This window comes from Hipposideros armiger, unplaced genomic scaffold (genome assembly GCF_001890085.2).
Source record: "Hipposideros armiger isolate ML-2016 unplaced genomic scaffold, ASM189008v1 scaffold_610, whole genome shotgun sequence".
Lineage (NCBI taxonomy): Eukaryota > Metazoa > Chordata > Mammalia > Chiroptera > Hipposideridae > Hipposideros > Hipposideros armiger.
In genome coordinates this window covers 794,195-821,511 of record NW_017731960.1, presented here as the reverse complement: position 1 = coordinate 821,511, position 27,317 = coordinate 794,195, and the positions used below count along the sequence as shown (strand labels likewise).

The 27,317-nt window shown below is 40.9% G+C and overlaps 1 protein-coding gene across 4 annotated transcripts in view; it reads left to right on the top strand.

Annotated features, from left to right (window-relative positions):
* The first annotated feature begins 4,229 nt into the window (after positions 1-4,229).
* DENND5B (DENN domain containing 5B) overlaps positions 4,230-27,317 on the top strand; it is a 158,531-nt gene continuing 135,443 nt past the window's right edge. For 2 of the 4 annotated variants that reach the window (XM_019624974.1, XM_019624975.1), the window contains exon 1: positions 4,231-4,568. In XM_019624974.1, the coding sequence (XP_019480519.1) occupies positions 4,448-4,568 (121 nt within the window). In that variant the 5' untranslated portion in view covers positions 4,231-4,447. Of the gene's footprint in view, positions 4,569-27,317 lie in introns of all 4 variants that reach the window. The other 2 variants (XM_019624972.1, XM_019624976.1) reach the window with 2 other exon arrangements.

The following is a 27,317-nucleotide window of genomic DNA, read 5'->3' as shown; positions in this document are numbered from 1 at the left end:
AGAGAGAGGGAGAGAGATTGAGAATGTGTATGAAGTTTTATCATAACATTGTAGCTCCTGAGAGAACAATTTGGGTGGAATGAAGGGAAGGGGGTTATCAAAAGAAGGAGGTAGTCCTGAGAAAACAATTACATATGAAATTACTATAGTGTTGTTAGAAAAAAGAGGGCGAGAGAATAGGACTAGATGATGAACAGGAGCTAATGTTGGATGTTTTACGTGAGGTAAAGGGAGAGGAGAACGTTTGGAGATTTCATTGAAAAACTAAAGAAACATTCATGTGAAACTTTAGATAAGACAGAGACCATCAAAATGTTGACAAATGTCATGCCTTATTTACTTTCAAACACTTTAGTAAAAATCAAATAGGTGATACAAAAATGGCAAAATATTGATATTAAACTAGGTGATGGGTATATAGGTGTTCATTATTCTAGTCTTTCTGTATATTTGGATTTTTCATTTTAAGAAGAAAAAAAACCAAATTCTGAAGTGAATCTCTGAAAAGAAGTTATAAGCAGCATACAGAAGGAAAGGTTAGCCAACCCATGTAAAGAGGTTTTATAGACGTTAGAACTGAAAGGGCCTTTAAGATATCCTACAATCAAGTCTTTTAGGCTTTGCTCCTGGTTCTGTCACTAACAATGTGTGTTTGGGTAAGCCACCAAAATTCTGTGAGATTTAGATATTTTTATTTGTAAAATGAGGGGGGTGGCTTAGCTGATCTTAAATATTCTATATTAAACTCACTCAAAGCTAGCTAAGACTAACTTTCAGGTATCAGCAAAGTAGATATAAGAGTATAGAAAGTGAGTCAACTCCACTTGCTTGGTTTTCAAGGCTCTTCATGCTCGGGCTGCAACTGAACTACTACTGTCTTCTACACACTTTTTATAGCCCAGCATTTCTTCTGTGCCTGGAATGTCTTCCTTCCCATCTCTACCTGATGAAATCTGATTTCTCTTATAAGGCCCAACTCAAATATTAGCACTTTCATAATTTCTAACTGGATTTCTTAACAGGATTTGACCCCTCTGCTCATTAAATCCTGTATCACTTTCTGAACTTGTCATGTGGAATATACCACATTTTATTTTTATGATCTCTTTTTGGTATTTTAATTATTTTTTGAAAATATTTTCCTTCCTCCTAGACTATAAACTCCTGAAGAAGAGGGATCATGTCTTTCTTTTTAGTTTCATATTCTCAAAACATTAGCACAATGACTTACATAAAAGGTTTTTGATAATATTGGACTTATTGTATTATATAAGGTAGAAACAGATTTATGCAAAATTGTGAGTCATCTGTTTTGTACCAAACTACTATTGGCATAAACTGACCTTTTTTCTGAAACTATGATAAGAGAATATGTTTACTGATTTTCCAAATAACCTTTTGTTGTGATAAGATTTTCCCAGAAAGCATTTTCTCTGGCAGAAGAAAATGTCACTCAAGGTTTTCTTTGGTTGGAATTGTGTTTACTTGGCATGTTTTGTGTTATTTAGAGGTTAAAGTTGGGATTGTTGCCTCTACTGCAATAAATTCTCAATTCAATTCAGGTAGAGATGCACAAGGAACAACAGCAGGATGAAAGACAACGCTCTAAGTATCTGAGCAATGAATGATCTGCTACCTCTGAAGAACTATGGTAAAACCTGAAATGGAGAGCATGACTTATGCTTCGAGTAGCTGAGCCCTGCCAGGGGCTGCTGCCTGTAGGAAGCAGAAGAGTGAAGAATCGGGCTGGCCAAGTGGCTCAGTTGGTTAACAGCTCGCTCAAGAGTGTGAGCTCTGAGCAACAGGGTCGCCCTGGTTTGATTCCCGGCCCGAGCTGAGCTGCCACTGAGCTGCCAACAGGTGGCAGGATGGCTCAGCTAAAAACCAAAACCAAAACCAAAACCAAAACAAAACAAAACAAAAGAATCAATAGGACTGACTGCTAACCTCATGGCATATGATGACTGACTACAAGTAAAATGTGGTCCAATGAATGTCTGGGGCTCTGAGTAGTTACTTTAACAACCCCTTCTGTCTTGGTTGTGTGTATGTGTGTATGGCATGGTGGAGGTGAAGAATGGTGTTAATAAGGGTTGTCTTAGCATGGTAAGAGGTATATGATCTCTCTCCTCCTCAACACAATTTAAATATTTTGGAAGATTTATTTCAAGTCATTTGTGTTCACTAAGCTAATTTATTTCTGTCATTATTTTAGAGGAAAACATGTATGCAATGATATATAGTTAACTGTTGATTACCCTTTCAACTGTTTCATTGCAGCTTAATGCGGAATATACCTACACAGTGTCATTCTGAAGTGATAATTAGGAACATACCCAGGTATTTTCAAAATAGTGTATACTATTATAATGTGTGACTATTCTCTTGAAAGCTTTAGGAAAGATTTTTATAGATTTTGTTCATTTTGTTTATACATCATAATTCAATGAATTCTGTTTGGGCTTCTTCCTATTTTTTTCATCTTAAAAACATTAATGCAGGACTTACAAGCTCATAAATCAGTTACTCCTCAAATGAACAAAAAGTGACATGTCTCTTGGTTAGCACAAACAATAAATTAGTTTTCTATTGTGCTTTGTTTGATTAGTCTAACCAACATTCCATAAGAAGCTGTCACCAAAAATACACATCCAGTTACTCCCTCCCCTCCTCATTAGTGAAATTTCTTTTTGCATATTTCAGTACCCTCTATATGAGGAAAGACATTGTATAACAGCAAATGAGTACATGTTCATAAATATGTTACAGATATTAAAGTTTGTGCATTTTCCTAGTAGCATCAACAACTTGTTACAACCTAGATAACTACCCTTTTTTCACTCATTCAATAAATATAAGGTGAGGGCCAGGTGGGACCAGGGTTCTGCTAGATACTAGAAATATGATGAACCAGAAAGCATGGCTCCTGCTCTGTGGAGCTTACAACCCAGCTAAGAAGACAAGACACAGAAAAAGTCATTACAAGTGTTCTGAAGGAAAAGTGCAGAGTGCAGTAGGAGCTAAAGGTCAATTATCCTGGCTGTGTCAATTATCCTTACCCTGATTTCTTGATTTTTTTCTTCCATTTCGAAAGTGAGGATACAAGCTACAGTAAATGAGGGTGTATGTATGCATAAATATCTTCCAGGAAGAACATTATTCAGTCAGATAAGTGAGGTTCGTTCTCTACTTCCCTGGAAGGTTTGCTTGTGTGTCTACAATGGTGTTCATGATGCTCCATCACCACCCCATCTTATACCCAAAACCGGAAAGAAGAGAGTAGGGAATGGTGTGGAAGGGATGACCATGTGGAGATGGAATCCATTCAGCTTTGCATCTCAAAGGAATAAGAACCGGTTGGTGAGCTCCGTCTGAGAATGGATAATCAGAGGAAAGAGTAAGGTAAGAAAGCCATGGCCTTAGGATCAGAGTTCAGAGTCTAATTCCTGTTGCCTTATCAGTCTCCGATTGTACCTGCAGGGAGAGCTGATAATATCAAATGAGTACAGAGCTGGGGAACTAGAGCGCCTTGGCTATTTTACACTGACCTGGAAAATGTCAGGATAAATTACGGAATTGGGTGGCGGGGTGAGGGGAGGTTGGCAGTGGTCGTGCTTTTACAAGTCTCAACGCTTTGTGGGTACTGAGGGTTTGTTTGTTTTTTTTCGCCCACCGCTGAGTTGTCAACCAATTCACTGAAGAAGGGTAGCTTGCGAATGGGGATGAGGGCTTGGTGAAGAATTCAAGGACTCAGATCTTAAAACGAGATAGGCATCTGCTCATGTCACAGTTCAAAAGATGTTGATGGTCCAGACTGTTGTGGGAAATGATCTAGGAGCGGCTGTTAACCTTCCCTAAAGCTGCATTTTTTTTTTAATTTTAATTTTTTAACATCAGGATAGGGAACATCTCTTTAGAAGGCTGAATCCCTTTCTGTGGCTAACCCTCTAGCTGCTCGGAGAAGGTCAGGAGGCGTGTCTGTGTGTGGTCGCCCCCTGCGCCGCAGCCCCGGCTGCCGGGCACGAATCCCGCCCGCGCCGGGCGCTCCCCAGTAGCCCGCTGGGCGCGCGCGCGCACGGGCGAAACGCGTGCCATTCGCGCGCGCGCCGCTCAGCTGACCGGCGGGCGCCAGACGCAGTAGCTCCCAGCTCACTAGCGCAGCTGCGGCGGCGCGAGCCTCTCACGCCGACACTCCCCCTGCGCGCCCTCCCCCCCCGGGACCGGGATCGGGACCGGGACCCACTGGGCGCGAGCCCGCGGCCGCTTCCCCGGCCCCGAGCGAGGAGTGAAGCTGCGGTAACGAGCGGCGGCTGCGCGGCCATGGGCGCGCCGGTGTCGCCCTAGGACGGGCACGCGAAGACCGCAACCAGAGCAGCAGTCTCGGCTTCTGGTCTTCCAGAGCGGCGGCGGCGGCGGCGGCGGCGGCGGCAGGAGCAGCGCGGCCGGGATGAGCGGCAGCGGCGCGGCGCCCGGCCCGGGCTCCTCCCCGGCCGCCTGCCGCTTCGCGCACTACTTCGTGGTGTGCGGGATCGACGCGGACAGCGGGCTGGAGCCCGATGAGCTGGCGGGTAAGGCAGGGCTGTGGCGGTGCGGAGGTCCCCTCAGGAACGCGGGGGACGCGCGGAAGGCGGGGTGCGGGCTCAGACAAAGTCAGCTCCCGGCGGCGCCCGTTTTCCGGCCCGCCGGGCGCTCGGGCAGCGATTTAATGACATTGTTATTTATTCCGCGTGCAGGGTGCGCTCCTGAGCCCGCGGGCCCACGGCGTCCGCTGCCGGCTTTTGCCTCTGGGGCGCGGGGTTATTAATAATGGGCGCGGGGGCAGGGGCGGAGGTGACCCCGAGGGCAATGCCCCCACTCGCTCGCGGGCCCCCTCGCCTGCAGCTGCACACGGAGGCGGCCAGTGAGTCACCGGGCGCGTTGACTCCCCTGCCTTGCTGCGATCCCGTGTATCCCACACCCCACTCTCTGTGCCCCGGCTGCGAAGTTTCAGCCCCGACACGTGACGCGGCGCCCAGGACCCCTCGAGGGGGTGGTGACGGAGAGCGCTGGGCTGCGGGGCGAGCCCCCAACCGAGGCGGTAGTGGCCCCGCGGGGCGAGCGCTGGGCGGGAGGCTAGTTGGACTTCATCCCTGACTGTTCCGGGTCTGCGCCGCCTCCTTCGCGTTCTGCGATGACGGTCGAGTCACCTTTTGAAATCTTGTCGATTTGGCAGTGTCACGGAGCTGACGAGGACCTTTGAACGCTGGGGACCGGCACGATGCTTTGGTGACACTGTGTACACTGTTCCCGAGTTTTCGTAGTTGGATATTTTCCTCTCTGCTGGGCGCACCGTGTGTTACTGCCTGGGCTTTCCTGGAGGGGCTCCGGTCCTTCCTCTTGACTCATTTGATGGCGCAGTGCAGGGCTGAGCTGGGGAAGCGACGCTGGGAAAAGGGGCCGTTAAAGGTTGGTGGGTGGGAGGGGGTGAGGAGTGCGCAGTGTCAGGAGGAGGCCGGGGAGAAACGACTGATTCCATTTTTCACGCCCATTTCTGCTTGCCTTCTTGGATCTGAATCACGATTTTTTTTTTTTAATGGGTGAAACAAGTGACATCTACCTCCTGAACTTTATCTGTGTCGGTGTTAAACAAGTCATAGTCCTCAGAACAGATTCCTTTGGACACAACATTCCTTATTGATTGCACCAATGTTTTTTTTTTTCTTCACTTTTCTTTTTGAGTGGGTAGGGGCTGGGAAGAATATATTAAATAATAAACAATAGTAAACAAAACTGTTCAGCCCTAAGATACAGTACCCATCCGCCCACATCTTAGCTGAGAATCTTTTTAAGTCAGTTTCACAGCAAAACATTTTCAACAAAAACTATAAGTCTGTTTTAGTTAAAAATTTTTTGAAAAAGAGGAATTAGTATCAGATTTTTTCTGTATGTGCAATTATGTAATCATGTTATTGCTTCAATTAAGATTTCATGTACATATTAAGAATGGCTTTATTAAGGGGTATAAAGTCAGAAAAAAAATGCCTGCAGAGGATTTTACAGAGATTCCTCTTTTGGGATTGGTGAAGGGGTTATTTTATTTTCTAGAATTCCTTCTTCCCTAAACATCCTAAACATTGGTGGCATCAGGTCTGCTTGGAGGCCTTCTGTCACTGGTGACTGTTGAAAGGGAAAAGCCTGTATTTTTTTCCTTCTCCATCTCAAGTCTGTATGCCTAGTAAAGCTAAAACAACACCTGTAGGTGTGGCTTGGGACTCTTTAGACTCAGTGCAAATGGCTTTAACAAAGTTAAACAGTGAAAAATGAACTTTTAATGCATTTTGAGACACAAACTGGCTTTTCCTTTTGCAGTACTATGCAGGAGTATGGGTGATGGTTTGAGATTTCTGTTCCTCATGACACTTGGTCTTTTTTTTTTTTTTTTAAAGATTTTACTGGGGAATTGGGGGAGGGGAACAGTGTTGAACTGGGGAAGGGGACCAGCCAAGTTGTTGTTCTTCAATCTTTGTTGTGGAGGGCGCCAGTCACCTCTTGTCTTCCTGTTGGGAGCTTGTAGCTTCTAAGCTATTTGGTGATGTGTTCAATCCTAGTTGCGGGTAGGCATAGCCACCATCCCATGCAGGAGTCGAACCAACAGCCTTCTTGTTAAGAGCACACACTCTATCCACTGAGCCATCTGGGCAGCAGCTCAGTTCAAGGTGCCGAGTTCAGTTTTAGTTGTGTGTAGGCGTAGCCCACCATCAGACAGGCAATCTTGTTACACCAGCTGAGCCATCGTGACGCCTGTTGGGAGCTCAGTGACAGCTCAGCTTGGGTGCAGCGTCACTGGCCCATGTGGGAATCGAACAGGCGGCCCTGTTGCTCAGAGCTCACGCTCTTAAGCCAACTCTTAACCAACTGAGCCAGTCCGCCGGCCCCACACTTGGTCTTTGAAATAACAATTTGCCTGATATTATTCCAGTATCAACAAAAATGTATACACATTTTAAGAGATGTTATCTTAAAATGTGTATACATTTTTTCAGGCACCCTCTGTAGTTGAATGAAAGGTTTTTGAAAGTCTTTTGGTATAGATTATTTTCTAGGTGTGTTCTAGGCACTGGGGACAGCTGTGAACAAAGCAAACAAAAATCCCTCCCATTATAGTGCTTACATTCTAGTGTAAACAAATAATAAAAATATATAGTTTGACAGATGTAGGTAAATACATTCTATGAGGAAAAATAAAGCATAGAAATGAGGCTAGGGTAGTGGGAGCAGAATGGCTGGGTGGTGGGGTTACGATTTTAAATGAGATGGCTAGGGAAGACTTATAGATAAGTTGATATTTGAACAGAGTCCTGAAGGGTTCTTGGAAGTAAGCCATGTGGATTTTTTTGGGGGAACAGCATTGTAGGAGGATGAACTAGCATATGCAACGACCTGAGGTGGGATAGTGCCTCATTTGTGAAGGTAACAGCAAGGAGGCCAGTGTGTTTGGAGCCAAGTGAAGGGGAGGGTAGTAAATATGACCATAGAAAAAAGGTAGGGGAGCTTGGGTAGGGCCTCATAGACAATTGTTTGGCTTTTACTCTGAGATGGGAAACCACTAGGTTTTTAAAAAGATTTTATTGGGGAATTGAAGGAGGGGAACAGCTCTGGGAAATCAGGGGAAGGGGAACAGACAAGTTGCTGTCCTTTTGTTCTTCAATCTAGTTGTGGAGGACTTCGCTTCACTGGCCCATGTTGGTATTATCATTGCACTTTTCCTGGGTGAGGCAGATCGGTTGCCGGCCTCTGGACGGCCACTCACGGCGGCTCTTGGCAGCTCACACCGGCTGCCGGCTGCTCATGCTGGCTGCTGGCCACACATGGTAGCTTATGGCAGCCCACTGCAGCAGGGGCTGCAGCTTATACTATCGCCAGCGACTCATGGCAGCCCAGCTCAGGTTGAGCTGTTGTTCACCATTTTAGCTGTAGAGGGCAGTGTCACTGGCCCTCATGTGGGATCCGAATCGGGGCCCTGCTACTCAGAGCTGGCGTCCCAAGCCAGCTCTTAACCAATGTGCCACTCGGCCAGCCCCAGAAACCACTAGGTTTTGAGCAGTGTAATTACAAGATCTGATGTGTCCCCTGAAAGAATTGCTACGGCTGCCATGTCTACTAGTCCATATCATGGGTAAGGATAGAGGTGGACCAATTAGGAGGCTCTTTTCCACTCTTTTAAGTGAGGTATTGGTGGCTTGTACCAAGCAGTGAAGTGGTAATAAGCTAGGTAGATTGGGTTGTCGGAAAAGTCATGATGCATGTTTGCGACAGATGGCACTAGTTCATTTTTGGAAGTACTAGAGTCATTCATATCTATGTTATTGCTATGTCATTTGACAGCTGACAGTTCTAGCTTCATTCTGAAAAAATATTTAGCAATTTTGTTGAGTTTTGGAGAGTTTGCAACAAGTTGAAGGTGGAAGACCAAACTGTGCATTTTTGCCATATTTTGCTGTTTTACTTTCATAAAGGGAAGAATGTGCATCAAGCTTGTGAAAAGTTTCATAAAGTTTATGGTGACAATGCTCTACAAGAACATCAGTGCCAACGATGGTTCACAAAATTCCCTACTGGTGATTTTGAGCTCAACGATGCTCCTTGGTCAGGGAGGCCCACTGAGGTTGATAACAACAAAATAAAGGCATTGATGCAGTCAAACCCATGAGAGATGGCAGAAACATTGACCATCCATCATTCAAGCATTTACGACCACCAGAAGAAGCTGGAATACATAAGCAAGCTCGATATGAACTCAAAGAACTCAAAGAAGTTCATTTGATGGCCCGTATAAACATCTGCAATATGCTCATTAAACGTGAGGAAAACAATCCTTTGTTGAAGCAACTGGTAACTGGTGATAAGAAGTGGATTGTGTACAACAGTGTGGTGTGCAAATGGCCTTGGTCCCGACATTATGATTCACCTCAAACGACATTGAAAGCAGATGTTCATCAGAGGAAGGTTATGCTCTCAGTGGGATTTTAAAGGTGTGTTTTTCGAGCTCCTGCCAAGAAACCAAACAATCAATTTGAATGTGTACTGTCAACAATTGGACAATTTGAACGAATCCATCATCCAGAAACGTCCAGAGCTTGTTAATTATAAAGGAGTTGTGTTCTGTCGCGACAGCACGAGACCACACACAAGTTTGATCACCCATAAAAATGATTGGAGCTTGGATGGGATGTGTTGCCACACCCACCATACTCGCCTGACCTTGCACCATCGGACTTGCACTTGTTTCGCTCTCTTCAAAACTCCTTGCTGGTATAATGTACAATTCAGATGAGGCTGTAAATCAGCACCTGTTCAGTTTTTCGCAAATGAATACAGGTCCTTCTATGAACGAGGAATTATGAAGCTCACTGAAAGGTGGCAAAAGGTGATCGAACAAAACGGGCAATATATCATTGATTGATCTTTGTTCTTTATATAAATAAATGACCTTTGAAAAACATAGACAAAATACATCATATGACTTTTCTGACAATCCAATATTTTGAAGGTGAACCAGCAGGACTTGCTGATGAACTGGATATGGTATTTATATTCAAAGAAAGTGATCAAAGATGACTCCAAGAGTTTCAGCTTAAACGATTATAAGTATCTGTGTTTACTGAAATAGGAAGACTGGTGAAGAAGCAGGCTGGAAAAGATTAGTTCAGTTTTGGACCTGTTACATTTAAGGTGCCCATTAGACATTCAAATGGAGCTTTCAGGTAGGCAAGACATCTCTTAGGGGGTCTAAATTTATATTTAGATATCAATTGAAAGCCATGAAAATGGGTACCCTCAGGGAGTAAGAGTGAGAAGAGGCTCAAGGATTGAGTCCCAGAGACACTCTAATATTCAGAGGTGGGGAGGGTGAAGAGGAGACATTTCCAAAGAGATTAAGAAGTATCTCCAGTGAAATGAGAGGAAAACAGGAGAATGTGGTATCATGTTTCCAACTAACAATCTTCTTGACTATTTCTATAGAGCTACATTAGAGGATCAGGAAACAAAACCAGTGAGTTAGGCAAATTAATCAGAAGGTGGTTTCTGTTTTGCTGCATTAATTTCAAAGTTAATGATAGTTAAGTTACTAGTTTACTTTTCTGGAACTGAGGATCTATTTTCATCACACTGTTTCTTAGCAAGTTGTCACCCTGCCTGTAGAAAGTCTTAATCGACTTCTGTTAAGCATAAATTCTACCAATTGCTTTATAGACTTTTTATTAACATATGTATATTCCTAGAATTTATACTCTGCAGGTGGTGGGACTTTGAAATCAAATTAAGGACACAAACCATATGATGGAGTCACAATAAAATAGACTAAGACTTTATGATCAAGTTATCAGGACTTTAAATTGTTTTGTAGACACTCCTCCTAGTAAAGCCCAGCTTTACCAACAATAGAAAAGATTTTGTTCATCTCAAATAGGTCTCTTAATAGCTGAAAATAATTTAAATATATAAATAAATATTTTAATGGAGGACCTAGAAATTTTACAGGGACATACACACAGAGTAAACACACATGTACATATATATGCATGTATATACATAAACAGATATACTGGTATTACCCATTGTTCTTTCTCTAGCACGTATTAGCTGTTGTACTTCTTCTATTCACTGTATATTTTCAAGATACACCTCATCCATAAACACAAATGTCAAGTGCTAAAGCAGAAATGTTTAAATTTCCTTTAAATGTTAAAGATACAAAAAAGAGGTGTGAGTAGAAGTAAGTTGCTGTAATTAGTTGGTGTGAAGGAAGGCAGATGTCATTTTGAAATTTTCTTTTATGGCTCATTTCCTCTAAGACAGCGGTTCTCAACCTTCCTAATGCCGCGACCCCTTAATACAGTTCCTCATGTTGTGGTGACCCCCAACCATACAATTATTTTCGTTGCTACTCTATCAGTGTAATTTTGCTACTGTTATGAATTGTAATGTAAATATCTTTTTGTTTTCCGATGGTCTTAGGCGACCCCTGTGAAAGGGTCATTCAACCCCCAAAGGGGTCGCGACCCACAGGTTGAGAACCGCTGATCTAAGACCTAGCTGTTGGAACTTATGGGGCTTGATTTACAGCAACAAATCTTTTAGGCAATGGAAAAATGAAGGATATAATTAGATCTTTGTTTAAGTAACATAAATATGCAAGTCCCCAAGAGGGAAGGGTTTTTGCCTCTCTCTTTCATAGTACCTTCTACATAGTACACAGTGTTTAATAAGTGAATGAATGTGAAATTTACATGAGTCTTCAAATTTTGTGGTGACCAGAATATCCCTAAAGCATTCCCATGGTTGCTGGATTCAGACCTCCTGATAGATACTGAAGTCTGATGGCTGAGATTCCTGCCACAGCCCTTTGTTTAGCCCTCTTTCTTGGTGTCTCTAGCTGTTTATTTTTAGCTTTGGTTATCTTGGGTGTGGTTTACAGAAGAGCTTAGAGGCAGTGGAGACGTGGTCTAAATTCAGATAAAAAATTTAGTGGAGACTGACAGAGGATCATGCCACAATAGTTCTGCAAGGGACTCTAGACATCATTTACATTGAAGAGCCAAGGCTGAGAGATGAAGGGCCCTCTCAGAGGTCACATTTGACAAGCTGCAGACACTTGGTTGTTCTAGTACACTATACTCCATAGTTATTTTATTTAACCCTCGGTCCGGCGCAATGCAAAAATTACGAGTTCGGGCACAATGCATCTACTAGATGCGTGTATGACATTTATTTATTTAAACTGAAAATGAATGAAAATAGCAGGTAGGCATGCTTGTTATTTATTCAAAATGAAATTTTAATTTGTTACAAAGTAAAAACAATATATGTTTATTACACAAATCTAGTATAAAAATCAACAGAAATTCAGAACAATCTGTGAGATCAGTTGCGCCTGACGGAGGGTTAAGCTCAGAAACAAGATGACTTGAGTTCAGCAAGCAGTTAAGGCTTGCGTTTCATCCAGACTGAATATCATAGTCAAGACTGTGCAAAGTAAAAACAGTGGCCTTGCTCTGACCATTGGTAATGCCTCAGTTGTTAGCTTTGTTGACATCCATGGCCCACAATAGATTGTATTTGGGAGTTTGGAAGGTCTGGCTTAGTCACTGGGGAGCTGGGGAAAAAGTAATACAAGAATCAGCCTCCATTCTAATGAGGCTGAAGAAGATTCAAGATTTAATTGCTATGGTATAGGGAGTGATAACTTGGTTTTTAAAATCCATTGGGAATAAAAACTCTATGGTGAAATTGGTCCAATGGCGAGTGCCGCTAAACTCCTTTTGATAACCCAGGGCTCAGGCATCTGCCCTATTTGTTAATGCAGGACAGACCAGAGAAGATGAGATGGGAAGGGAAAGGGGAGGAGGGAGAAATGTAAGTGTCTTTGGAGAAGGAGAAAATTGTTATTAGAGAAAGGGGAGTGAGGTGGGGGCAGAGATAAAGAAGGATGGAGGAGTGCAAGTATATCCGCTACTGAGGTGTGGTGACAGACTGTTCAGAAATTTCGGAATGTATGCTTTTGCTTGTATTTCCACTGCTGGTCACAGACAATCCTGGAGTAATACAAGTAAATGTCTAGAATACAGCGCAGTATTAGTCATAATTTCCGTGAAGTGCCATACAGAAGAAAACATTTATTGGAAGGTAAAGACAGCTCCTACATAAGGTACTTTAGGAAACAAGTGCCATATTTCCAGACCCTTAACCTTTTTGGTGGATAATGATCTAAATTTTGTTTTGGTAAGCATAACTAGCTATTACCCTTTGGATTAATTATTTAATGTTAAATGCTTATAGTGTGCCAGGTTGTAGAGTATACAGGTGACAGTCACCATTCTGTAAGAATCTACAATGAAATAGCAGATAATTAACATTTATTCAGTGCTTTCTACATAATGCTTCATAGTTACTATCTCATTTAATCATGACAACAACTTTAGGAGGTGGCACCATTTTCTCTGTTTTACAGATGAGGAAACTGAGGCTAAGGAGTTTAAGTATTGGGTTGTCGGAAAAGTTATGACGTATTTCTTCTATGTTTTTCGTTGCAAAAATGTGTCATGACTTTTCCGACAACCCATTATTTCACACAGGTTCATAAAATAAGCCAGAAACCTGGATTGAAAGTCTGTCTGACATGATCCATCTATGCCCATAATCACTACATTTGCTTCCGCCTTAATAATATACACTGTATCATACAGATCATAAAATCTACCAGTATAGGAACCCTGTGTGGATAACCTTATAATCAAATGAGACTATCTTTTAAATCCTCTATGTAGGAAAAGTAATTAAGAGGGAGACTACTGGTATTTATGACCTTTATGACTTGACCTCACTTGTCTCTTCTTTTTTTTTTAAAGATTTTTATTGGGGAATTGGGGGAAGGGGAACAGACAAGTTGCTGTCCTTTTGTTCTTAAGTCTAGTTGTGGAGGACGTTGCTTCATGGCCCAAGTTGGCACCATCATTGCGCTCTTCCTGGGTGAGGCAGATCAGTCGCCGGCTTCTGGATGGCTGCTCACTGCGGCTGCTGGCTGCTCACACTGGCTGCTGGCTACACACGGTAGCCCATGGCAACCCACCTGCTGTCACCGGCGACTCACAGCAGCCCAGCTCCAGGTTGAGCTGTTGTTCAGCATCTTAGCTGTGGAGGGCAGTGTCACTGGCCCTCATAAGTGGAATCCGAACCGGGGCCCTCTGGTGTCCCAAGCCAGCTCTTAACCATCGCGCCACTCGGCCCGCCCTCACTTGTCTCTTCTTATGGCCAGCACCAGTCATGCCTCTTGCATGCACACCTTCATTTATTTTTCAAAAAAATTGGAAGAGTACGTATTTGATGTTACTTTTATTTTTATTAATGTATATTTAAAAGATAATTATTACTATAAATATAAGGCATTTACTACATAAATAAAAATACACTTTCAGTTTTTTAAAACTGTTTGTTCTTCTTACTGGGTTATATCATCTACCTTTTCTTAGCATGAATTGTTACTTGTCTTTAGATAAGTTTATAATTTTTGAAAGGAATGTATGATTGCTTGTGAAAGCTTGGCTGGAAGGGCAGTGAGTACAGTAGTTAAAGCTGGACACACAGCCTGAAGCCGAGATGTCAGACCTAACCTGTTGCTTAGGACAGTTGTTGCCTCAGTGTTTTCATCTGTCTTGAAGGGGTTAAATGAGATGACTGATTCCCTGACATATAACCGCTCTCTCTTTCATGGGCCTGAAATTGTTTTTGAGTAAAGAAACTAAATGCATTGGCTAATATAAAAATTAATCCTAAATGACATAAAACATGAGGACGAATATATACCACATATACCACGAGGACTGATGGAGTAATTATAATTTCTGCTACAAGGAAAGGGAAACAAATCAATTAGTCTATGCATTTCCCTTTACAGGAGAGGTGCAAATTTTAATAATCTTTCTGAAGTGTTAATATCCGATCATGGATTCTGCCTACATGGACTCTTAGGGATCCAAGGAACCCCTGTTTGAAATTACCATCTTAGATGATCTCTAGAAGCCTGTGTTCTAGTACTGTGGATGATACTGCCAATTCTCTACAGAAGAGCTGATGGGATCTTAGAATAGTTTTTTTCCACTTAAAATTCTTCAGTAGCTTCTTTTGTATTCAGATTAAGATTCAAACTCTTTAACTCAGTATCTTAGTTTGTTTGGGCTGCCACCCATAGGGTGGCTCATAAATTTCTGGAGGCTGGGAAGTCCAAGGTCAAGGTGCCAGCACATCCTGTGTCTGGGGAGAGCTGTCTTCCTGGTTCATAGATGGCCTCCTTACTGGAAGGAGTGAGGGCCCTCGGGTCTCTTTTTTATGGACTCAAGTCCCATTCATGAGGGCTCCACCCTTATGACCTAAGCATCTCCCAAAAGCCCCACCTCCTAATACCATCACAGTGGAGATTAAATTTCAAATTTCATCATAATTTTTGGGGAAACAAATATTTAGTCTATAGCACCCAGGTTTACAAAGCGCTTCATGATCTGGTCTCTATCTCTACCTTCCTTTGCACCTTTTTCTGACTTGCTCACTTTTTTCAGCTATATGGATTTCTTGCAGGACCTTAAACACAGCAAGCTTTTTTTTTTTTTAAGATTTTTATTGGGGAATTGGGGAAGGGGAACAGTGTTGGGGAACTGGGGAAGGGGAATATTGTGTTTTTCCAGGACCCATCAGCTCCAAGTCAAGTTGTTGTCCTTTAATCTAGTTGTGGAGGGCGCAAGCTCAGTCGCCACTTTCAATCTAGTTGGGAGGCGGGGGGAAGCGTGTAGTCCGCCATCCCATGCGGGAATCGAAACGGCAACCTTGTTGCTCAGAGCTCGTGCTCTAACCTAGTGAGCCACTTGGCTGGCCCAGCAAGCTGCTTCTTGTCTCATGGCCTGTTCCTCCTCTATTCTCTCCCTGAAATTCCCTTCCCTAGACTGGCATCATCCGTTTAAAAATGTGAGACACCTCTGTAATTTAAATTTTTTATTTTTATTTTTTTTAAGGTATTATTGGGGAATTGGGGGAGGGAACAGCGTTGGGGAATCAGGGAAGGAGAACAGACAAGTTGCTGTCCTTTTTGTTCTTCAGTCTAGTTGTGGAGGATGTTGCTTCACTGGCCCATGTTGGTATTGTGATCATTGCGTTTTTCCCGGCTGAGGTAGATCGGTTGCCAGCCATTGGATGGCAGCTCACGGCGGCTCAAGGCAGCTCATGCTGGCTGCTGTCCACTCATGGCAGCCCACTGCAGCCCCACTGCAGCCTACGCCGTTGCCCGTGACTCTCGGCAGCCCAATTCCAGGTCAAGATGTTGTTCACCATCTTAGCTGTAGAGGGTGCAGCGTCACTGGCCCATGTGGGATCTGAACCTGCGGCCCTGCTGCTCAGCGCTCACGCTCCCAAGCCAACTTTTAACCAACGAGCCATTTGGCCATCCCTAATTTAAAATTTTCTAGTAGCCACATGTAAAAAGAAACAGGTGATATTAATTTTAATTATTTATTTTATTTATGCATCAAGGATATTATTTCAACATAATCAGTATAAAAATTATTAATGAGATACTTAACATTTTTTTACTAAACCTTCAAAATCCAGTGTATATTTAACACAGCATATCTCAGTTTGGACTAGCCGCATTTCAAGTGTTGAATAGTCACAAGTGGCCAGGCCAGTGGCTACCCTGTTGGACAGTGCAGCCATACATCTTTGCAAGATTGGCTTCTTCTTATTATTCACATCTCTGCACGCGTGTTAAACCTCCTGAGAACGGCCTTCCCAGACCATTCTGTATAATGGTGTCCTTTCTCCTCCTGCCTGCCCAATTTTTGCCAGCCACCCTGCTTAATTTTCCTCATAGCACTTATTGGAACCTGACAATATATGGTAAATGCATTTCTCTACTTTTATTTTTTTAATGTCAGTCTTCCCCAGTAGACTGTTGGCTGGCTGCCAAAGGGTGGGACCTTTGCCTCTCTTGTTTATTATTGTACACTGTGCCACCAAAATAGTGCCTGGCCCATAATAGGGACTTAAATAGATTGTTTGACTAAGTGGATGAGATAATTTGAGCTGGACAAAAATATAACTTATCCTTTTGTTACTGACAATAAAAAGTTAGTATGTTTGATTTATGTGTGGGTTTATATTCTTTAAAATGGAAGCTAGAGTTTTTGGGGGTTTTTTTAATGAGAAGCTTGAGATTGATGAAGCAAGAGTGTGGATGAATTATTAATTTCTAAAAAGGTATATATCAGCTTTGTGGTAAGCTACTAACATTTCTTCTATTATATTTATTAGCCTATTCCTGCCCTCTTGAAATAAGCTATTATAAATGAAATTAATAACCTTTTTTTCCTTTACCAGCTTTATGCTAGCAAGCATGCAGGTATCAGCAAGGCATTGATTTTTTTTTTAAGCAAATAACATGTCTTATTTATTTATAAACTAGTGCCAAGTGATGAGCACATAAATGATGGGTAGTGTTTATGAAATTTCAAAAAGTGGTTGTATTAAAGAGCGCTTGTAGCATCAGTTGTGGGTTTATAAGAATATCTTAGGAAATTGCGTTCAGTTTCCTTCTTCATGGGAATCCACATCAGTTTTGGGCATGGTCAATCAGAAGAGTTCTTTATTTCTATAAAGTTTAATTCTTAATATATTTTTTCCATTTATATCTTGTCTTTATTGTGCCTGGTATAATATTCTGTTCTACCAAAGGCTTGACTTTTTAAGATGGCACCATGCAATGACCTTTTAGCCAGAGATTCCAAAAATCTTCAGTATGAGACTGTCTTTTCCACATTACTTTTCAAGCAAAGTGCAAAGATGGTTGACTGAGTATAAGGAGGTTAGAACTCAGAATTTGAGGAATAAAAGTGGAACTGTTTTATATGCTGCTGAGACAGCACATCATAAAGCTAGCAGAACAAGAACGAGTTGCTTTCTCAAACGACCCTGCACTTTTCCTAAGAATCCATGACATTTACTAACTGTATTCTAATTAAAATATTGTAATTACTTAATTAATACAGACTTCTTGAGTTAATACCTTTTATTTTTTGTGTGTAAACTTATATACATCACTGGTACAGAAAGGTATTTTTTAAAATAATGCTTTCTTTAAATGACTTTGAAAGTTGTGTACTAGCACTTTTAAGTTAGAGGTAGCTCCAGGAAGTCACGTTTATATGATGAAGCTCTGAAAGTAGTTAGCGTTTATTGGGTCATGAATTGTGGTTGGTGATTTATAAACATTATCTTTAAGCCTCACAATAACTTGAAGGTGTTACTTACCATTTTACAGATAAGGAGGCTGACTATCCGTAAGGTGTTGCCCAAACTCAGAAACAGGAAAGGCCAAAGCAGGGATTGCATCCCAGGCTGTCTGACTCCAAAGGGCCCTTCTCCACTCTGCCCCACTGCCCCTCCCAGTCCTCCAGAATAGCTGTCCTCAGCTGCTGGGTGGTGACACATTAGTGGGCCTGTCATTTGTGAGCTGGGTCACAAGTAATTAACAATAGTTGAAATACTGAGGTGTAAATGATACATGTTTTTATGTAAGTGGAATGGATTCAAGATCTTCCCTCCGGTGATGTCACTGGTACTCATTTCCATTCCTATGTGCTTTTATTGGACGGAGGAGAAAAAGGTGGTGTTCTGTGCACCACACCAGTAATTGTGGATTGTGCATTCGTAATGGGAAGCCTGTCTTGTTAAGGCTACTGCTAAGCTACTGTTACTGATGTGCTGTGAATAGTTTTCATGTATTCATATTCTCTTAGGAATACTGCTGCAAAAGTAGTCTATATGCTTCCCTTCCCTGTAGATTTAAAAACAAAAATTGTTCATAATCTGAGGACATACTTGAGAGTATGTTTTTCAACACTTAGGTTGATCTAGACTGTTTTTAGATAAATTCCTCAAATATAAAATGTGACGGTGTCTTGGGAAGAGCTTGGAAACTATGGAATGCTATAAAAATATGAGGAAGAATTTTTGAGTTGTGGAATCTTTTACAGCCCTGCTGTGAGGATGAGCATGCTGAATCCTTAGATACAGTACGGACCTCTAGGTTTTAAACGGTGAAACCCAGTTTAAAGACATTTTTAGGTGGGCTGTTTTTTAAATCCCAGAGGCCTTGTGATGTAAATCCACTTATTCTGTATAATTTTCTCCTGCTTTGTGCCTGGAGGGAGAATCCAGTTTCTGCTTGGAAAACCATGTTTTCTTGCTCCTGCCAGTCTTCCTTTTTTCCAGTACACCACCCTCATACTGTCATGTTTGTAACACTGGAAATTATTCTACAGTTTGAAGAAACATTAGTGTAGAAGTGACATATAAATTAGGTTTCCGATAGTCTTAGTTCCTCAGTACAGCTTGACACAAGTTTGCTCAGACCAGGCTTTTGTACTTTTTTTTCTAATTCCTTTTTCAAAGATTATCCCTATTTTCACCTCAGTCCTCATGAAGCCACCTCCTTTTGCTAGTTTGGTTTTCTCTTTTCTCTAAAAACCTGTAGAAGAAGAAATATGCTTTTGGCCAGAATTTCAGTGTCATTAAAACCTCATAGTGCTGAAATTCTAATGTCTAATGGAATCCTCCAGTTACCTTCACCTCCAGCAGAAATTGGGAAGAGTTTCTTATTTCCCACAGCTTTTCAGGTTTCTTACTTTCTGTTTCCAATATCCCTTCAGTTTCCTTCCTTTTCCTTCTCTCACAGTCCTTTGAGAAAACAGGGACATTTTGCTGGATCAACAATATTCTTTCTGTATATTAAGTTCGTATCATTTTTTCCCCCATAGATCAGGACTAAAATAGCAAAGAGGGTTTAATCCTCCCTCTCTCCCCCAGCAGATGAGACTGGAGTTGTTTTGAGAGGGAGTGAGCCTGTCTTGTACAGTTTCCTGACTTGAGTCCTCCTTGTCATAAGAATCAGCACCAACATATCAACAGGAATTCCACACGGATGAGATAGTGACTTTCATTAGAATAGTGTGAGCCGTAGGAATTTAGGACTGGCTATAGGTTTAAGGCTTATGAATGATTCACTTCTAGACTACAGGGTTTTGTTTCGTTTTCTAGGTTAATTTCTCTTCAGTTTAAGGAAATTTAAATGGCTGGGGTAGCAAGATAACAGATTGTTTAAAAATCTTTCCCATCTCCTGTCTCAAGGGTATTCTTTTTCTTAATAAATAAACTTTTGTCTGGATTTCAAAATATTCTGGCTCAGCTCCAGGGAAATGAGCTTTCGTACTTGACTTCATTTGCTTTGTGCGCCATTGTTCACGAGAACAATGACTGTGATTTCACAGTTTATTAAAACACAAGCACTGGTACCACTAAGGTGATTATGCCAAAATAGGTTATTTTGTTTAGTTGTTCTCACTCCTGTCTGGCAGTGCTTATTTTTCCATTGGCAGCCCTAGCTACGGTTTGATTTTAAATAAATACATGAAAGCTGTGTGTGCTCAAATGCAAAATTGTGTGTATTCCTCATAGTGAGGGACCATCAGGCCTCATTTACTGTGAACCACTTGGAAACCTCTCATCCCTGGTGGAAGGGGCTAGTGGGGAGAGCATTCAAGTGAGGGTGTGTGGAAGGTGGAAAGTGGTGGAAAACAAAATATTAAAACCACACCTGTTATTCCAAAATCGTCTTTTCCTGATCTCGTAGAGCTCTCTCTCACCCTCTCTTCTACTTGGACAATAACGTTTCATGGCTAGAGTGCGAGAAATACTAGAGCGATATCCAGACAAATGCCCTAGACCCTGGAGTCCCCACAGATATAATTACCCCCTAGAGGAGTCATAGTCTCCTGCACAAATGTTACACCTACTGAACATGTAACAAAATCATGCTCACTCTTCCCTGGAATGAACTCTTCTCTAAGCAGGAGTAAAAATTTAGCTTTTGCTGAATGTGGCCGTAAGGCCATGAAGTAGACATAACTTGTTGAATCATTAGAGGGCAGAGGCCTTGATGTGAAATGTCTGTTGACATGTATGCACATTTAGTATTTATTTCTGTGCCCTATTGAACTCTATTGAATAGATCAGTCTATTTTGTTGAAAGTCAGTCTTTGAGGGACAGCTGAAGCATTGGTGTATATTTGAGAGGGAGATTGGTGGGTTTCTTTTCAAATGTAAGGGAAAGAAAGAAGTAACTTCTTTAATACCTTGCTTTTAAAAGTAAGAAATTCTTTTGTAAAATTCACATTTGCTTTGAGGCTTAAAGGAGAGTGTAAATGGTTATATTATTTTAGTAAACACAACCAAATAGTTTTGAATGTCTTCTGAAATAATGAGATATAGTCTTCTCTCAAGTGTGGGAACTACTTTGCACCCTGTTCCCTGACCTCTACCTTTTGACCCTGCTGCTTTGTGATGAGATTATGGGCCTTTGAGTTTTTCTCCAGTCTACTCAGGTTTCCTTACACAGCAGCATAAAGCTTTAAGTGTCCTTAAAAGATGTCCTTAGAATTGAGGCGAACATTCAGATTTAATTGTGGGCATGAGTTTTATAAATCTTTTTTCTTTAAAAAGTCTATTTTTTTTCTTAATACTGTTCACAGTACCTATTTTCTAATAGGAACTTTCAAGTTTTGTGGGTGTGTGTATTACTAAGTATGTTTTTCCTTTGGAGTAAAACATCATAAAGTAATGCTGCCTATTTAGGGAGAGGCCAAAAATTAGAGGCTTCCGGGATAAGGGAACCCAACTCCCCATTGTTGCCTCTTGAGGTATGAGAAGTTAAAATCTTAATTCAAGAGGGTATCATGCAACAGCAACAAATAGAATATTTTCAAAGAGAATCAATGCTTTAATCTGCTTATCTTATAATAGACACTTTTTTAGACACCTTATTAGATGCCTACAATAGAGTAGGAAGAGAATTAGAGACAGACAAAAGGAGATGATCTCATTCACTTTTGCCACTTGTTAGTAGTACATAAAAGAAGTGTTTTTTTGTTTAGTTCTTGTTTTTTGGGTTTTTTTTGGAAAGGGTAAAATTAGTGTCAAAATAAAGGTTTGGGGATTATCTATGTATTTTATTATTGTCTACATACTATCATCAAGTTTATCCAAAAAACTAAGCATTTGCTGTGTTTCAGACATTTTAGTAGAACTTTGTGAGCTTGTCTATTTTATATACCGTCAGAAGGATTTTTAATAATGAAGCTTTAGGACTTCGGTTTACATGGCACTTTCCTGCTACTGAATAGTCCACCAGGAGTGAGGATAAATAAAATAATTGGTTTGAAATAATAAAAGTCAATAACTGCTTTAAAAAAATTGTGTTTAAATTATAAAAGTAATATATGCTTAGTTTAAAAACTGAACAATACAGGATTGCATTAAAGAAAACAATCACCTGTTATCCCAAAGGGGTGGAATATAAAATAAAAATAGAAGTTCTGATTTCTGGTGACTGATTAGAAGCCAGAGTGAACATTTTACTGAGATTAAATGAGCTGAGCAACATAAGTTGTTTTTTTTGTGTGTGTGTGTCCAAGTCTTTGCCAGTGATTTAGTATAAGACATCTGTGAAGACCTCTGTAATTGTTGATTGAAAGAGTGAAGGAATAAATAAAATGGAGTTGTCTACCTCAGGTGTTTACTTTGAGGGATAAAAATTAAATCCTTAGTACTTGCAACACATTTTTTTAAAACCCAAATTCTCTATACTATTAGTAATTACAGTGAAATGGGAAAAGAAAGAGTAACTTTGAATCTCAGGAGATTAAAGGTAAAGTAATCTATTTAAAAAATTTTTTTCCCATTGTGGAAAAGGGGAAAGCACGGGTGACAAATGAGATGGGAAGACAGCTAAGAGAAGCTAGTAAGCGAAGGAGGCAATTCAGTGACAAATAAGATGAAGTAATGACCTTCGTCTTACTGGGAATCTGATTTATTTGTACTTAGTAGCAGAAGGGAATGTGTTTAGATGGTATAAGAAACCTCTGTTGGAAAATCTGGTTGTTTCCCTTCAGGTTGTTGGGAGAGAATAATATCTTAGGGAGGCTGAATCTAGAAGCCACGGAAGGTCTGACACTTGTCGCTCACAGCTTCCTTCCTGTCACCCAAATATGGGCTGTGTAAACATTTCGCGATCAGTGCTGGCACTGGCTCCGCAGAGTGCCTGAAACAGAATAATAAGAAAAGAGACAATCTTTTAATTGTCTTGTAATATTTTGGCTGTTGGTGCTTTTAGAACCCTTCTGTAAATGACTTTTCTCCTAAAACACAGTTATGAGTTTCATATGTTTAAACCAACCAACCAAAGACCTTAAGATACCGAAGAAGGGATATTTGTCATAGGAATTGGAAAAACTTAAACAAGGATGGATGTGCTTCTCTCATTTTCTTTAAACCTATCAATTTACTGACATGAGTATGACTTTTGTTAGTAATGACAGTGAATTCTAAATTTTTTTTTTGAGTAAACGAAACAAAACTCCTCCAAAAAAAAAATTAAATGAGAGATAGAGAATTCTGGTTTTTATCTGGAGAGGCATTATTTGCATTTTGTTTCTGTTTAGTTATTTTTTAGGAGGGGCTGAATCGAGGTTAATTTTAGTTGCTCTGAGCACTGTGACTGGCATTGGTTCTTTAAAAAGGTTTTGAAGAATATAGCACAGTCACAGAAGAAAGCAGAGGGGCAAACTGGGGGAGAGGGGTCTTATTTATGTATGCCCAGATCTCTGTTTCCGCTTTTTGTTTATAGAACTGGTTGTTCTATATACACATTTAAAAGAGGTATGTAGACTAGCCTGCTATCAGCATTTCATAGAGTGGGAGATGAAGTTGGGAAGATTGGGATGAAGTTGCAGGATTATTCTATCAGAATGCTTATTGTTACAGATCAAAGAGGTCCTAAAAAAAATAATAATTTGGCTGGTTCACCTAACAGGGTTTTTTGGGGTGGGACGTGTTCAGGTATAATTTGAACAGAGCTCTAACTCCATTTCACTGCAGTTCTTTGTGCTCTGTCTGTCCCCAGTGCTGACTTCCTCTTCAGGGTAGCTTCCTTCATGGTGATGGAAGTGGTGGTCCCAGTTCAGGCTTCATGTTTGCACATCACACCTTCCCTAAAGGGATTTCACTTTCCTCATCCACTCCCCCCTCAGGTCATGAAACAGAAAGCAGGGTCTTTGTTATGATTAGACCACTTTAGGTCACGCTTCTCTGGGGCCCATCCTTGAACCATTACCTGGCAAGGAAGATGGGCATAAAGTGACTGTTTAGAGACCAGCTTGTGATAAACTACAGACGGCACTGCTTTGCAGTGGAAGAAGGGAAAATGGCTACTGGGAAGCAACTCAGGGAAGGCTAGACTATGAAGAGGGCCCCTACAAGACAGAGAAGAGCCCCCGTAAAGTTGTGAACAGGGGAATGGCATGCTCACAGCCGTGCTTTAGGACCATCACTCTGGATGAGTGGAGTAGAACGGGATTAAACGGGGAAGAGACTAGAAGTGGGGAAACCAACTAGGAAATTGTTCTGTAAAACAAACTAGAGGGAAAGGGGCTGACTTAGCATAGTGGCAATGGGAGTCAAGAAGAGAGGATAGGTAAGAGATAGGGTAGACATTAGATGAATTGAACGTGACAACTTGATTGTATGTGAGGTTAAAGGGGAGATGAGACACATGTGACTGAGATTCTGGGCCCAGGCAACAGGGATATGACAGTGTCCTTCATAGAAGGAAGGAGCACAGGAGGAAGTAAGTTTCAGAGAATGGATGGTTAATTTTGGATTTGTGGTAGTGATGCTGCTGGTATGACTTTATTTCCCATTATAACGGAGAGGATTAAAACCACTTTTTCCACAGCTTATCATGAGAGTAGTGATTGACTATGTTAAAGGATGTGTGTGCAAGCATGTAGTAGAGCTAGAACTTGAATTCAAGGCTTCAGACCCAGAGTTTTATGTTCTTTCCATAATGTCACACTTACCTTTATTTATAGACATACCTCATGCTACAAAGTCATGCATTTTTTTCTCCCCATTTCCCCTCTCTCCCTCTTTTATTTTATTTATTTTAGCTGAGCCATCCTGCCACCTGTTGGCAGCTCAGTGGCTGCTCAGCTCGGGCTGGGACTCGAACTGCTGTTGCTCAGAGCTCACACTCTTGAGCGAGCTCTTAACCAACTGAGCCACTCGGCCGGCCCTCCCTCTCTGCCTCTTTTAAGGAAACCAAGAATGTGTGCATGTTAATTTAAATTTTTGTTTTTAAGCATGAGGTATAAAAATAATTAAGAAAAATATAGAAACTACCCAGGATACAAGCTGAGACTTACTTTTGAGTTAGGATAATTTGTTGGTCATTAATTAGTAAAAAATTTGCCCTTTTCCCTGCAGTGCTTCAGTTTGTAATTAAAATGCACAGTTGTTTTTGTGGCCGACTTTAGTAGTGCATTTAGAATGCATCTGTGTTCTTCACCTCTGAGGCTGCTCTTAATTTAACCCTTTGGAGTTTGGACAGCACACAGCTGTCTAACCAGTGTGAATGAATGTCTGCTGGTGCTTGCACTGAGTTCTAGGCATTCCCACCTGGAATGGTCAGGTCACCTGGTAATATCTAGAGCTCTGTATACCAACCAGCTGATGATACATGTGTAGTGCTTACTGTAGAGCCTTGTGGGATGTAATCGCTCCATGAACATGAACTTTATCCTCATTAACATAATTGATTGGATTAAGCCTCAGACACTTCGATCACTTTTAAAGTGTTGCTGGAACGCTCTTTTGATGTTCAAAGACAATCCCTTAGGGTTGTGTCCTTTTTTACTGACAGCTAATTTTATCCATTATTTTTTAAATAGAGAATATATTCATTTGGTATTATTTTCAGAAGATACAAAAAGATTGTGTTAAAAGTAGGTCTAATGCCTTTCCCCAGCCATTCAATTCCCTTCCCCAGACAGAACCGTAGTTACTACTTTCTTGTGCATGCTTCCAGAGGTATTCTCAGTGTTCCATGACACATTTCTTACTGCTCTTGGAGTATAGCCTTATCTTTGAACTTTGATATCTGCCTTTTACCCATGTTATTGCTTTTTTACCTCGCCTTATTTAGTAGCATTAATAATAAAGGAATTGTTCACATTATATTTTTTATTGTTTATAGCAGGTCAGATACAGTCCCTAGTTTGCAGTTGACAGTCATGTTAAAAATGTTAAATGAATTGCCTGAGTTTGCATTGCTAGTGGCAGAAGTACTCGTAGAACCAGAAGGTTCTTCTGGGTCCAAACCCAAACCCGTTTCACTGCAGAGGAACCTCATCATTCTCATGTGTAAAGAGCCCACCTCTTTAGTTTGATGAAAAGCAGGGACTTATAATTAAAAAAGAACAATAATAAACCCATTATATGTTAACTTAAATCACATGCTCAATGAAAACAGGACCAGCTCTGGGCCTTTGTACACATGAGAATTACAGATTTTGTTGGTCGCCCATCTGTTTCAGGAATAGGTTATTACCGGGTGATTGACCAAAGGCACTCACATAAGCAGATATCTGAGTTAGTCAGGAGGGCTCTGGAACATAAATGTAAGAGGACTCAATAGTTACAATTCTTTCTTTTGATAGTTGAAAGTCATCTACAAGGTTAACTGCACATGTTGCATTAATAAAAGTTTTACTTAAAAAAACCCCACTTTACTATCTAAAGAAATACTAGAACACATGTTTTGGTTTAGTAAACCTTTTTTCTTTGGTAAGATTCATTTCTACAAATTATGTGATACCAGCTTGACTTTATGAGTAGTGCTTTGCTATGCCAATTGGAAATTTTGATGGATTAAGGTGGGAGAGAAGGAAATCCAGTGTAGAGTATGTTGGTTTTGTGTTCTCAGAGAATTAAAAAAACGAACAAAAACAAAAAACAAAAAAAACAAACCCAAACCTCTTTGATATGGAAAGTTTCAAACATTCACAAAGTAGAGAGAATAGTATAGTGAACCCTCATGTGTCCATCAGCTAATTATCAGCTCATATTATTTCATCTTCACCTTCCTCCATTCTCACTTCCACTACCTGGATACCACTACCACTATTTTGAAACAAATTCCAGATTTTATGTCATTTCATTCATAATATTTTAGAATGTGTCTCTAAAAAAAAGAACTCTTTTATGTACACTTTTTAAAAATGACTTGATTTTCTACTTAATCTTCAGATCATGGTTACAATCAATTTATGTATTGAATAAACAATATGAAATGTCTTAGTCTCATTAACAAAATGCAGTAATTAAATCAAGAAGTAAATCTTATGCATGCTTATAACATTTTTAAAGTTATATTGATGTGGATATTGAGAAAGTAGCTATTGAAAGCATCAATGTTATTCCAGCTTGGAAATTTAGAAATCTTAGATGGTTCTTTCTTTTAACAGTTATAAATAATCTTGTCAATAGGGCTGCATGACTGTATTAGTTTATTATTGCTGGAACAAATAACCCTAAAATATAGTGCTCTAAACAAGCGTTTATTATCTTGCATACTTTTGAAGGGTCAAGAATCCAGGAACAGCTTTGACGAGTGGCTCTGGCTCAGTCTGTCTCGTAAGGTTGCAGTCAAGGTTGGCAGGGGCTGCTCAGGTCTGGCCCAACTGTGGCTAAAGGAATCCGCTTCCACACTTATACCTGTGTGTTTGTTAGCAGGACTCTGATCCCCAGCCGCTTCTCAGGCCGCCTGAATGTCCTAATGACCTGGCTTCTGGCTTCCCTCAGAGCAAGTGGTGGTGGGCGAGGGGGAGGGGGGTCATGATGGG